At 33.6% G+C, this 15,000-nt stretch overlaps 1 protein-coding gene across 22 annotated transcripts in view; it reads right to left on the bottom strand.

Annotated features, from left to right (window-relative positions):
• The window catches only part of LOC135213567 (microtubule-associated protein futsch-like), a 699,290-nt gene that overhangs the window by 250,981 nt on the left and 433,309 nt on the right, over positions 1-15,000 (bottom strand). For 20 of the 22 annotated variants that reach the window (XR_010314169.1, XM_064247555.1, XM_064247553.1 and 17 more), the window contains one exon: positions 12,459-12,545. The exons of the other annotated variants lie outside the window; for them this stretch is intronic. Coding sequence is in view for 19 of the 20 variants with exons in the window: in XM_064247555.1 (XP_064103625.1) it covers positions 12,459-12,545 (87 nt within the window). In the remaining variant the exon portion in view is untranslated. The remainder of the gene's footprint in view (positions 1-12,458; positions 12,546-15,000) is intronic. 22 annotated transcript variants of the gene reach the window in all.

Genomic DNA, 15,000 nt, shown 5'->3' with positions numbered 1-15,000 from the left:
GCTAACTGTGATGCTATTGGTATAAATGGCTGTATTAATATATGTGTGTGTGTGTGTGTATATGTATATATATATTATATATATATTATATATATATATATATATATAATATATAATATCATTTTAACGATTTTAAAAGAAGTAAAATTACCTAATTCCCATCAAGTCTAAACGAAAAAAGCCTTTATCTTACGTATAACAAAAGGAGTGGTCCCTATTGACGGTAAATCGCTTCCTATCTCACTTTTCCATTAGCGGAATTCTCTCTCTCTCTCTATCTTCTCTCTCTCTCCTCCAACCTTCTCTTCTCTCTCTCCTTCTCTTCTCTCTCTCTCTCTCTCTCTCTCTCTCGTCTCTCATCTCTCAAATCTCTCTCTCTCTCGTGAGTAATTCATACGAGAGAGAGAATTTTTTCTTTTCATGCAGTGCTGACAAATTTTCACTCTCTACAGAGAGAGAGAGAGAGAGAGAGTGAGAGAGAGAGTGAGAGAGAGAGAGATACCAAGCGTGCCTCTCTCTCTCTCTCTCTCTCTCTTTTTAAAGTGCCACCATATATGTATCTGTACGCAGTCCCTACACTTGGCACTCATCTAACCTTACGCCCATTGCTGGCATCTCATCCCCTCCCCCTACCCTTCTCCTCCCCCTTCTCTTCTCCCCTCCCCCTACCCTTCTCCTCCCCCTCTCTCTCCCCCTCTCTTACCCTGCCTCAACCAAACTACCACCACCGCGAGAAACCTCCCTGTCGCCATATCCTTTACAATGAAGGGGAAGCGATGGCCGCCCCCAAATGGGCGTGAATGATAATGTCCGGGGGAATAATAAGGTGGGCGTATAAAAAGAGATGGGCGTTATTAAAGAGGCGGGGCGACTGTACAAAAGATGGGCGGCTAATAAAAGAGGTGGGTGTCTGTGAAAAAGGCGGCTGTCAGTTACAAAAGTGGACGTCATTAAAAAGCTGGCGTCTATTAAAAATATGGGCGTCAATTAAAAAGATGGGCGTTAGTTAAAAAGGCGGGCGTCATTGAAAAGTTGAGCGTTTATTAAAAAAAGATAGGCGAGTATTAAAAAAAATGGGCGTCTATAAAAAGAGGTGGGTCTCAGTTAAAATGGTAAGCGTTAGCTGAAAATTTGGACGCCAATTAAAAAGGTGGGCGTCTATTGAAAAGGTGGGTATCAATTAAAAAGTTGGGTATCGATGAAAAAGGTAGGTGTCGATTGAAAAGGTGGGAGCCAATTAAAAATGTTGGTGTTAATTAGAAAGGTGAGCTTCATTATTCCAGTGCATAATGTCAAGATTTGTAGTTAAATGATGAAAAACAGAGTATTTAAGCACTTAATCATGAATAACAAATCCCAGTATTTTATCTTGAAACGAATAATAATTGAAGAGTGAATAAAAAGCTGAACGTAAATAAAAAAAAATGTAAAACGAAGTATTTATGGTCCTATGTGACACAATAATTTACATCAGAATCTTGGCACGAGAAATAATTAGTGTGTTGGGTAAATTACACCTCATCAGTCTTAACGTCTATTTCAGCAACTTTTATTTCGTGGGTGTAAGGGACCAGGGCTTATTTTTGAAGTTATTGATATATATATATATATATATATATATATATATATATATAATATATATATATGTATTTATTTATATCATATATATGTATATATATATACATGTGAAAATTTTCACAAATATACATAATATATCTTGGGCTTTGTTTTTGTAAGTATATATTATATGCATATATATATATTATATATATATATATATATATATATATATATATATGATATATATATATATATCTATCTTAATGTATTTTTGTCATCATTCGAAGACAGGCCCACACAAAAATAAAAACAAAAACTAAACAATAAAAAACAAATAAAAAACAGTTAAAAACAACATAACACCAATTAAAAGAAAACAAAAAAGGTTATATATATATATATATATATATATCATATATATATATATATATATATATAATTTTCTTATCGAGAAAACAAAAACAAAACAACCAATGTGGGGAAAGGAAAAGGAAGGCTTGCAAATAAAATCTCCCAGCAGAAGAGAAGCTTCGAAATCCTATGATGAGATTTACCAAAACTTTTTTATTTTATTTTATTTTCTTTTTTTTAAAAGTTTCCAGTCCATCTTTGAAAGGAATTCAAGGTCAGGCGAGCGAGAGACGCAGAATCCACTAGACGAAGAAGAAGTGGAATAAGGAGAATAGAAGAAGAAGAAGTGCAATAAGAAGAATAGAAGAAGAAGAAGTGGAAAAAGGAGGAGAATAAAAGATGAAGAAGAAATTGAAAAAGCATGAGAATAGCAGAAGAAGTGGAAAAAGGAGGAGAATAAAAGATGGAGGAGGAGAAGAAGAAGAAGAAGAAGAAAAAGAAGAAGTGGAAAAAGGAGGAGAATAAAAGATGAAGAAAAAGAAGAGGAAGACGAAGTGGAAAAAGGAGGAAAATAAAAGAAGAAGAAAAAGATGGAGGAGGAAGGAAAAGGAGAGTAAAAGAGGTAGGAGGTGACGAAGACGGGGAAGAAGAGGAAAAAGGAGGAGAATAAAAGATAAAGAAGAAGTGGAAAAAGGAGGAGAATAAAAGATAAAGAAGACGAGGTGAAAAAGCAGGAGAATAAAAGATGATGAGGAAGAAGATGGAGGAGGAGGGAGCAAAAGGCGAATAACCGAAGTAGGAGGTAAAGAAGACGAAGAAGAGGCAAGAGGAGGGAGATGGTAAATAAAGGACGTAGGAAGTAGAGAAGAATACAGTGAAGGAGGAAGTTGATAATAAGCAAAAATACGGTGGAGTTTGAATAAAAGTGAAGAGGAAAATGAAGAGAATAGAAGAAGGACGATGGAAAGGAAAAGGAGAGACAGAGAAGACTAGAATGGAGGTTGAGAATTTGGAGAATTAGTCAAATAAGATGAAAAAAAAAAAAAAATTCGATTGGGGGGGAAACTTGACGAAGTGAAAGACGATGGTGAAAAACAAATGATGAAGGAGGTAAGAAAATACGAAAAAAAAAAAGGTGGAGGAGGAGGAGAAGGGGTGGCTGGGGAGGGAGGGGGAGGAGAAGAAAAATGAGGAGGGAAAGATCAAGAGGAAGAACCTGTCAAGAGGAAAGTGGACAGACTTAAAGATTTTTCCTTTTTTTGACGTGTGGACAAATTTCCACTCTCTACGGGAGAGAGAGAGAGAGAGAGAGAGAGAGAGAGAGAGAGAGAGAGTGAGTCAAGGCTAATTTCTTCACTGTTTTTATTTCCCGATGGCTCAATTTGTTGACGATGATTTAAGGTTGAGAGAAAAACTAATGTCATAAATTGTGCAGTATCTGAATTTATGATGAGGACGTAAGCAGTTTTTCATCCATTTTTTTTAATTATCACATACAACGGCAATAAATGTATTATTCATATTCATTTTCTTAAGTAATATCTTGCCCATAAATTTAAATTAGCAATATCAATTAACTCCTATTTTCTTAGAGGTTAATTGATATTGCTAATTTTCATAGCTACAAAACGGATTAGTGAAATATGAAAAATGCTCGCTAGGTTTTTTTATTCTAATCTATTTATTTTTTTGAGAAAATTAAAATATAAATAATCCCAAAATCATATATGATCGAACAATTAAATGAGCTTAACACAAATAAAAATTATTATTGAAAAATTGAGCTTAAACTAAGCGTATAAACGGCGAAAAAGAATTGTTAGTAGCAAATATTATTGTTTGTTTTTTATACAGCAGAAAACATTCGTCATATATATATATATATATATCTATATTATATATATATATATATATATATCTATATATATATATATATATATATATATATATATAGATATATATATATATATATATATCGTATATATATGATATATATATATATATATATATATATATATCTATATCTATATATACGTATTATATAATACTATATATATATATATATATATATATATATATATATATATTATATATATATATATATATATATATATATATATATATATAATATATATATAATATATATATATGTGTGGTGTGTGTGTGTGTGTGTGTGTGTAGATAGATATAGATATAATAATAATATAAATATTATTATATATATATATATATATATATATATATATATATATATATAGAGAGAGAGAGAGAGAGAGAGAGAGAGAGAGAGAGAGAGAGATAGTCAAGGAAAGAGAAAGAATATTTAACCTTAAAGTTGGCAAACAAAAGAGAAAGAGATGCATAGAGAGAGAGAGAGAGAGAGAGAGAGAGAGAGAGAGAGAGAGAGAGGGGAAAAGCCTGCACCACGTGGAAGGTAAAATAAAGGTCTCTCTCTCTCTCTCTTTCTCTCTCTTAAGAACTTACTCGGTAAGGCATAGGCGACGGAAGGTTGACTCAACTACTAAACATGGAGTTAAGAATAGAACTAAGGAGGGGGAGGAGGAGGAGGAGAGGAGGAGGAGACGCCAACAAGACAAGTTAGGAAAGTGAGGAGAAGTTCCTCCATCTCTTCCTGTTCCTGTTTCACTTCCTCCTCCTCCATCTTTCCTCGAAGAGAGAAAAAACTGGAGAGAAGTAAGGTGCAGTGCCGAGGTCTTGGAGGGGATAATTGGAGAAGGTTACCAAGGCGAACCTGACCGTAGGTCACTTTCGTCTTGGTCTGCGAAATTCACGAAGAGTGAATGGCTTGTTGGAGTGACTTCAAGCTTGGCTTCATTACCCGACTTATTTCTCAATGTCTGTTAATTGGTCAAATTGTTCATAGTTTTCTTTTCATTTTTTATTTTTTACTTCATTTTCTTGACATTTTAAACGAAGAAGCCAGATTCTTCTTTCCGTTTTCTATAAGCAAGAATGGTTTTGGCAAATACGCAAAATTACTTGAGGAAATTCGGAAAATTATTCTAGAAAATAAAGGAGATCACTTACTCAAACACGCAAAACTTGCTCAAGAAAATATGGAAAATTGCTCGAAAAAATACGCCACCTACTTAGCGGAAATAACGCATAACTAAGAAAATATGAATAATAAAAAAAATACCACAAACGTTTTGAAGCGAATACGAGAAAGTATACGATGACCAATTTACTCAAGAAAATAATTGAAATTATTCCTAGAGATAGCCAAATTATCTTAAAAATTGACGAAAATCTACACAATACGCAATGTAACTCGAAAAACTCCACGGCATTCCTTACGCAAAATAACTCGGGAAAATGCGTTAAATGAGTCAAGAAAACTCCACAAGACTCCTTACGCAAAATAACTCTGGGAAAATGAGCCAAATTCCTTAAATACGTTTACGGATTCCTGCGGAAATTAAAGTTCCTGTGATACGCGGCTGCTACTGACATCTTAACTGAACAACATCGAAATTTATGGAGCATCTCTGATTACCCCTTCTCGACAAGATGTTTGTTTACAACTTTATAGCCTAGTATCCCTAATATTTCTTTCTTTCTTTCGTTCATTCATTGATTCTTTCAGTTAAATCATTCACGAGAACATTTATTAGTATTAGTTATAAATTATTCGTCTTTTTTCTCTCGGTTCTTTCCTTCGTTTGAAATTGAAAACTAATTGGAAAATAAAATTCACATTTCACCTTGAATCACTACACGAAGCAGGAGAGAGAGAGAGAGAGAGAGAGAGAGAGAGAGAGAGAGAGAGAGAGAGATGTTTTCATTCATTTAAATGATCTATTATCATGAACAAAATGCCTCACTAAAAAAAATTCTTGAGAGAGAGAGAGAGAGAGAGAGAGAGAGAGAGAGAGAGAGAGAGAGAGTCAGTCTTTTTCCATTTAAATTACCCATCATCACCGACCAACTGCCTTAGTCATTAACTTACTAAGAGATACATTGAATAGTTGCTACTGTACCGCACGTGTTAACAGAGAGAGAGAGAGAGAGAGAGAGAGAGAGAGAGAGAGAGAGAGAGAATCATGGTGGTCCCTCGTGTTCGTGGGCGCCCTCTGTCTCTCTCTCTCTCTCTCTCTCTCTCTCTCTCTCTATCGAGAGAGAGAGAGAATCATGGTGGTCCTTCGTGTCCGTGGGCGCCCTCTCTCTCTCTCTCTCTCTCTCTCTCTCTCTCTAGGCATTTATAGCACTGCCGGACGCCGTACAAAGATCTTGTTTGTTTACTCACACTTTTATTATCTCTTTCCATCTCCAATTCATTCCGTCTCTCCCAAGAAAAGATTAACCTCAAAGGAAGAGGGGAAGTAAAAAATGGAAGAAGAAAATCGCAAAGAAAGATTGGGGGATTAAGAGAATCGGCAAAAGAATGGATAGGATAGAAAGGTGATGATTGTGGAAATAAAGGGACAGAGAGAATTGTGGCGAAGTAGATAAAATAAAATGATATAGAAATAGCGAAGCAATATGAGAATCACTACAATAATGGGTGGAAGCTGCAATATGAGAATCATTACTAAATAAGAAATGAGAGCGACTGGAGCTAGGAAGAATAGATAACATCCTATTATTTAAGGGATCACCATAAAAATCTCGAATATAATAATAATAATAATAATAATAATAATAATAATAATAATAATAATAATAATGGTGATGATGATGAGATTTAGCTTTTTACCCAAATCCAAATAAAGTCAAGGATAAATTAAAACTCCGACTCGATTTCGACCAAGACAAACCCACAGCAGAAGAGGACGTCTACCAGACTACTGAGAGAGAGAGAGAGAGAGAGAGAGAGAGAGAGAGAGAGAGAGAGAGAGAGAGAGAGAGAGCCGGCCAAACCAATCTCGAAGCCCCTCCCCCAATTCGGCCTATTCAAACAAGCCTGTCTCGGTGGATCTGAGAGGATGATTATAGATCTCTCCCCTCGACGTCTCCGACTGTAACGACTTGATCTCATTATCCTCTGATGTACACGGGACAGGTGTTTAGCCGCTACTGGGGGGCTCGATAGTTTTGTGGCCGACTGTACTACGTGTGCTAGTTTGTGTAAGTATGAGTGTGTGTTTTTTTTTTTGTGTGTGCGTGGGTTGATGTTTTCTTGTGTGTGTTTGTTTTTTCTTTGTAAGTGTTTCTGTGTAAGTAAACATGTGCAGTTAGGTTTTTTGTTTGTTTGTACCCTTGATTTCTAAAATCATGTTATGTTAGTGTATGCTACTTGTCTTTTTTAAGAGGTTATCCATGTTTTTTCTTTAATACTGAAGAAGGATTATTTGCTGATTAACAATATATATATATATATTATTAGATATATTATATATATATATAATATATATAATATACGTATATATATATATGTATGTATGTATGCGTGTCACTGGTCTTTTAAAAGTTGATCGATCAGTTATGTAAACAAGTGTTGTTTTTTATATTGTTTTTTGTTTGTTTTTGGCTTGAGATTTTTGTTGTTGTTGTTGTTGTTGTGTTCGAAATTTTGGCTCTGGAATTTTCATGTTTCCACAGTAACAAATACAAGTGAATGTATCCACTCCTACTGTAGCAGATAAATTGTAGATTTTCAAGGTGTCATTAAAACTCATTGATTTGTTTTTCAATTTGTTGCCAGATAAGAAATAGCTACGCTTTAATGTATACATATAAAAAAAGTCTTTTCAATATCTCGCTTAGGGAAGTAGCGCGGTCAGCGCACATTATGTGGTGCACTGTAGGCATTAGTAAACTCTGTTTGCAGCATCCCTTCGACCCTAAGCTACACCCATATTTTAGCCTTTTACTTTACCTCCATCTCCAGCTCTTGCTCTTCAACCTCTCTAACTCATCTTTTCACAGTTTAAGAGCTGAATTCCATATATATATATAATATATATATATATATATATATATATATATATATATATATATATATATGTATATATATATATATATATATATATATAAAATCTTTTCATTTATTCTTTGTAATCAAACTCAACTGGCAGGAAGAGTCAAACAATGCTGACAGTTATTGTATTTAAAGGACCTTGAATCTTGTATCTGCAGGATACAAGCCCTAGCATATACGAGAACTGTATCCCTGTGTCAAAACCCACGCCTATTACAAAAGTACAGCAACAGTAACTTGAGACAGACTTTTTTTTTTCTTTTAAGAGAAAGAAAACGGGAAGTTGGTTCAGCCGAGTGACATTCCTACAGATCAAAGATAAAACACTAGAAAGTGTTCTGTGATTTTCTTTTTCTGTCTCCTCTGATAACACTGATCTCTGCAGTACGTAATCTAGATTGGATTCGAAGTAAGAGGACACTTAGCTATCTCGCCTGTGGTAAGTGGTTCAAGAGAGCCCAGTGAGCCACTGAAACAAAAGAGAGAGAGAGAGAGAGAGAGAGAGAGAGGAGAGAGAGAGAGAGAGAGAGAGATGATGTCAAAACTGTACTCTTGAAGGTATATTAAGACCAAGGAAGAATCAAAGAATCTTGCATTTTGTCATTAATATTAACTCCCATGTGAAAAGTGCCTCAGAAAGTTGCCGAATTTCGCAAAAAATAAATAAATAAACAAATAAAAATAAATAAATAAATAAAAATGTTCGTGTGGCCATGACATCATGAAGATGGATTGTGAGGAAGCGAGCACTTCCTCAAGAGCTCATTAAGAGGATTTGCAAGATGACTCCACTTACTCAAAGCTCTCTGATCTCACGACGCTCTACACGATGTCAGGGAAAAGCCACAGACATTCGTTAAATTGCCAGCAGGAGGAGAAAGCAGGGGAAAGCAGAGGAAAGAACAGAGTATCGTAAGGAATGAAGTGTTTTGACAAGTCTAGAAGAAACTAGCAAGGCGAAGAGAAAGCAGGGAAAGCCATTAACATTCGGTAAATTGTCAGCAGGAGGGGGAGAAAGCATGGGAAAGCAGAAATAAGAAAGGAGTACCGTAAGGAATGAAGTGTCTAGCGACGTCTAAAAGAAATTAAATAGGAGAAAGCAGAGAAAGCCAGTAGGAGGAGAAAGCAGGGGAAAGCAGGAGAAAGCAAGAGGAAGTATCGTAGGGAATGAAGTGTCTAGCGACGTCTAGAAGAAATTAGAAAGGACAGCAGAAAGCAGGGAAAGCCATTAACATTCGGTAAATTGCCAGCAGGAGGAGAAAGCAGGGGAAAGCAGAAGAAAGAAAGGAGTATCGTAAGGAAGGAAGTGTCTAGAGAAAGCAGAAGATAGAAAGAAGTATCTACTGATGAATAAGAGAAAAGAGTAAATGGAGAAATCTAGAGGTGTATGGAAAAGAGAAAGTAAAAGGGACACATTTCGATAATCATAAAGTACTGGAAAGCGTAGAAAGTAAAAGGAAACTAATAACTAACTAAAGGATTTGATAAGCACTTAAAAATGTCAAAATCGAAAGGAAAAAAAAATAGCATACACAGTAATGCCATTATCTGACTTTTGCAGAAGTAAAGAGGAAACAGTACGAACAGAATGATTAAGTATATAAACATGTAGAAAATAAAAGAAAAGTCAGTAATAATTAAAGGATTTGATAAACACTTTGAAATGTAAAAATCCAAAGAAAATAAGGAAAAACGACAAGCACACAGTAATGACATCATCTGACTCTTTATAATTAGTTGTAGTAGTCATTCCTAGCTTGAGCAAAAGTCTCCAGGAATTTACGAAGAAAAAAAAAAAAAAACACCAGATGGATGAAAGAGTCATACGTCTTCTCCGAGAACTAAGGAAACGGATGCCCAAGATAGAGATGAATCCCCTCAACCTGGGCACGTCTCCGTGACCCCAAAATTTCCCCACCAAAATGCCCCGAAAGTCTCTCACTTGACATCACAGGTAAATCGTCCCCCGATCGAACACAACAATTACGAGACAAAGGTGCTTTTTTTTTTTTTTTTTTTTTTTTTTTTTTTTTTTTTTTTTTTTTTTTTTTTTTTTTTTTTTTTTTTGGCAAAGTCGCGTATTGATGCTTACGACGGAGACAAAGCTAAGCAATGCTTAGCTATGCTTTGAGGTTTGCGGAAGGGAGCTTAGGTAAATAAGCAGCTTAGGCAAATAAACAGCTTAAGCAAATAACTTGACCTAACTTACGCAAATAGACTTTAGACCCGACTTATAAATTTGATTTGGGTAAGGGGTTAAGGGGTGGTCCTAGACACGTTATTACCTGTAATTAAAGGGTTACGCATGCCTGTAACTCATTTTTAGAATAACAAGAAATTACATTGAGTATAGGTATTGAATATTGAGAGAGAGAGAGATCTAACCAGGGAAGTGAACTGCAAAGAGAGGGAAAGAGAGAGAGAGAGAGAGAGAGAGAGAGAGAGAGAGAGAGAGAGAGAGAGAGAGTGGACACCCTCTGCAAAAGAGGAACACTAATAGGACAACAGGAAACGTTCAGATTCCTCGTCAATCAGACGGTCCCTTAAGCAAATACCTGCCCACCCTCTAAACCTATTTGTAAACAGAATTGGCTACAAGGGGGCACTTTGGGCATTAAGTTCCCATTACTCCAGAGTAAGAGTACCACTAAAAGAAAATAAAAAACATTACCATAGAGTAACAGTGCCCAATATAAAAAAACAAAAACAAAAAAAAACATTATCAATAGAACTGTTTGTCAGTTGAACTTCGCTATCATTGGTTAATCGTGACGATTAGCCAGAGAGCAAATGATCCAAGGAATCTTTCCAACGACGAGAGTAATGATCCAAACGGAGGAGAATGTGTCTCCTTGTTGCCAACATTGCTTGGTTCTCGCGTCATGGGGAATTGTACCAGACTGATCTGAATTTAAAAGTCAGTGGGGCAAGATGCTGTGTTTTGAAGGGTTAGCAGTTAATCGATATACTGAACAATAAAATAAACTTATAAATATGACCAGAATGTATAGTGTATGATACACTTCAATAATAAAGCGGCATAGTTCGTAAAAGGAGTATAATAATAACCAATTTAACATGCATCTTGTAATATACTAATATTTGTTGATTTTTTCCTATCTTGTAATATACTTATATACGTAGGGTTTTCTTTTGATTTTTTCCAGCAAATAAGGGCCGTACATCACGAGTAATATACATACACATATAAGTACTTACATACATACATATACTTATGTATGTATGCATATAATATATATACACACATATATATATATATATATATATATATATATACATATATAATACATATATAATACATATATTGTAATAACATAGTCAATTATATGGCTTCACAAATATCTTACCCTTTTCATTTGAACACGCATACGACAAACTAAACACTACTAATATATATATATATATATATATATATATATAATATATATATATATTGTAATAACATAGTCGAGTATATGGCTTTACAAATATCTTACCCTTCATTTGAACATGCATACGACAAACTAAATAATATTTATGACAATAATGAGCTTACCTGCACAAGAAAGTATTTTATGTACTAATTCGATAAACAATATACATTCTAATTTCACATATTGTTCTGTACAATCTGAAATAAGGCGCACTGATATTTTTTAAGCATGAAATTTTCAAAATCTCATATACTTTGCGGATACGATGATTTTTGCACAAACACGCACAAACATAAACAACAATAAACAAATATAGCGGGCGTGCAGCAACACCACAACACTAAACATTACAAAGAACAACAATTTTACTTATGGGCTAAACATCGAAAGCTTGACACAGACGTTATCAGCGACGGAGAGAAGCAGAAGGGACAGTCAGTTACAAAAGCGACCAAATAATTTTATAATCTGGCAAAAAAGCGACGAAATCATTTAGATAAAAAGCGACGAAATAATTTGGCAAAAAAGCGACGAAATAATTTAGCAAAGAAGAGACGAAATAAGTTAGCAACAAAGTGATGAAATAATTCGAATAAAAGCGACGAAATAATATGTCAAAGATCCGACGAAATGATTAGGAAAAAAGCGACAAAATAATTGGGATAATGCGCGGAAATGATTAGGCAAAAAAAGGCAAGAAATAATTAGGAAAAAGCGACAGAATAAACTGCAAAAGCGATGAAATGATTCGGCAAAAAAGCGACAAAATTATCCGGCAAAAAAAGTGACGAAATAATGTAACGAAAAGCGACAAAATATACTAAAAAAGCGACGAAATAAATTAGCAAAAAAAAAAAAAAAAAAAAAAAAAAAATGAACTACAAAAGCGACGAAATAGCTTGGCAAAATAATGAGGATATAAAGAAAATAAAAGCGACGAAAAAATTTGGCAAAAACCGTAGAAATAATTAGGAAAAAAAAGCGACAGAATAAACTGCAAAAGCGACGAAATAATTTGTGGTAAGAAAGCGACGAAATAATGCGACAATAAGCGACATATAAAAAATTGCAAGGAAAAAAAAAAAAAAAAAAAGCAAAATTGATAGAAAAGCGACGATTTCTTATGGAAAACGACTTTCAACGACTTTTGAAATGGCCATCGGGAAACTCACAGTACTTCGACGACGCTTTCGCCTCCGATCTGCTGGAGGAATGGCGACTTCTCGACGACGTCCCTGAAGACGTCGTTGGGCTTTTGCCTACGGCGGCAACGGGAGAGGCAATTTTATTCTTGTTAGTCAGAGGAAACAAGGCACAAGCAATGGGAGAGACTCTTGGAGGTTAGAACATAGTGAGTAGGGTGAACCAAGCGACATTTAATAATAATCAATAAATATAATTAGGCTGGAGAATGCAACAAATAATAAGGTTTCTATATAATTAGGCTGGGAAAAGCAACTATAATTAATAATTGATAAATTTTCTTATATAATTAGGTTGGGGAAAGCGACATTTAATAATCAATAAATATAATTAGGCTGGAGAATGCAACAAATAATAACATTTCTATATAATTAGGCTGGGAAAAGCAACAATAATTAATAATTGATAAATTTTCTTATATAATTTAGGTTGGGGAAAGCGACATTTAATAATCAATAAATATAATTAGGCTAGAGAATGCGACAAATAATAAGGTTTCTAGATAATTAGGCTAGGAAAAGCAACAATAATTAATAGTTGATAAAATTTTCTTATATAATTAGGATGGGGAAAGTGACATTTAATTATAAACAATCAATTTAATTAGGCTGAGAAATGCGACAAATAATAAGTTTTCTTATATAATTAGGCTGGGGAAAGCAACAATTAATGATTGATAAATTTTCTTATGTAGGCTGTGGGAAGCGACAATAATTAATAAATCATATAATATAATTAGGCTGGGAGCGCGACAATAATTAATAGTTGAAAAATTTTCTTATATACTCAGGCTGGGAAAAGCGACAATAATTAATAATTGATATATTTTCTTATATAATTAGGCTGGAAAAAAGTGACAATTAATAATTAATAAATTTTCTTATGTAATTAGGCTGGGGAAAGCGATAATAATTAATAATTGATAAATTGTCTTATATAATTAGGCTGGGGAAAGCGACAATAATTAATAAATTTTCTTATATAACTAGACTGGAGAAAGCGACAATTAATAATAATTAATAAATTGTTTTATAACTAGTTTAAAACAAGTACTAAATATAAGACAAAGGTTTTCTTACTGTGATTAGGATTAGGACAAAATAGGTGTTTTGGATAAAGAAAATTGCCTTGTAATGACTTCAAAACATGATTCTATTTATGCAAGGAAACTACCTTAATTTATAATATTAATGTTGCAGATTGATTTACTTATTATTTTCAAGTTAGTCCAAGTGGCATTTAAAAGATAAAAATAATTTCATCCATAAAAATTAAGTATATATTAAACAACACTTATAAAACATGAAAAATTAACTTAACTGTTTTTACCTTATAATGAAATTCAAGTTATTATAGAAGAAACATCAATTACAGGAGACACTATTTTATATGAAATATCAGATTTCGTATTATACTTGTTTAGAACACGGAACAAACACATGAAGACAAATGCATTTCCTTATTACAACTAAGGTGAAACACCCAACAAATACATTCTTAAACAAGGTAATAATTTTGTTTGTTATAAGGATTTATTTATAAGGAACTTGAGGAGATATTTTATATTGGGTAAGAACTCGTAACAAATGCAAAAATAAAAACTGTTTTTATTGTTTTTTTAACAGCTTCGAGGTGTACTCTGAATTCGGTTAGAAGCAATAAAGATATTAGACAATTCATTTTCATTTTAAGATGAACTTCGAGGTATATGCCAAATTAAGCATGGAAAAAATAACAAATACACTAAACAAACAAACAAAGTCTCGTTACAAATGCACCCATTTCCATTTGAAATGCGCTTGTAACATGCAAGTAAAAGTTACAAAGACAAAGTTCTTGTAATGGTGGGGTCCAGATGTTTTTGGTTAGCACAGACAACAAATACACAAGACAAAGAAAGAATCTTTAGAATCTCTTGTTAGGAGGTTGTATTGGGTTGTAACAATAAAACAATCACACAAGACAAGAAATGTCTCGTTGAATATAACACCAGATGTTGTATTCGTTTAGTATAAAATTGATCTTGTTACGGAGAACATCGAAAATAACTTTTATTGTTTGAAAAAAAAAATTGAATGCCCTCAGAGAATATAATCCTACGGCCTGAATGAAATAAAATAAAATAGTCAAAATAAAATAAAATAAATGAAATAAAATCGTCCTAACAACAGTCAAAATAAAATAAAATTATATAATCCTACGGCCTAAATGACAAAATAAATTAGTCAAAATGAAATAAAATAAAATAAATGAAATAAAATCGTCCTACCAACATTCAAAATAAAATAAAATAGTTAAAATATATCAAGAAAGCCAATTTTTATAAGCATAACTGTTCCAATTCAACTCAAAATCTAACCCACTCTCCTTTGGCCTTCTATTCAGCAATCAACAAAATATCATAAAAATTCATCGATGACAAATTTCCGATATTTGTCAACTAACGAACTAATGTACAAACAAACATAAACAAAAACTGAATTAGCGACTTAAATCAGACTTCGTTGATGG

The sequence above is a fragment of the Macrobrachium nipponense genome, chromosome 43, assembly GCF_015104395.2.
Source record: "Macrobrachium nipponense isolate FS-2020 chromosome 43, ASM1510439v2, whole genome shotgun sequence".
In the NCBI taxonomy this organism is placed as follows: domain Eukaryota; kingdom Metazoa; phylum Arthropoda; class Malacostraca; order Decapoda; family Palaemonidae; genus Macrobrachium; species Macrobrachium nipponense.
Note: the sequence above shows the minus strand (reverse complement) of the source record. Positions and strands in the feature narration are given on the sequence as shown.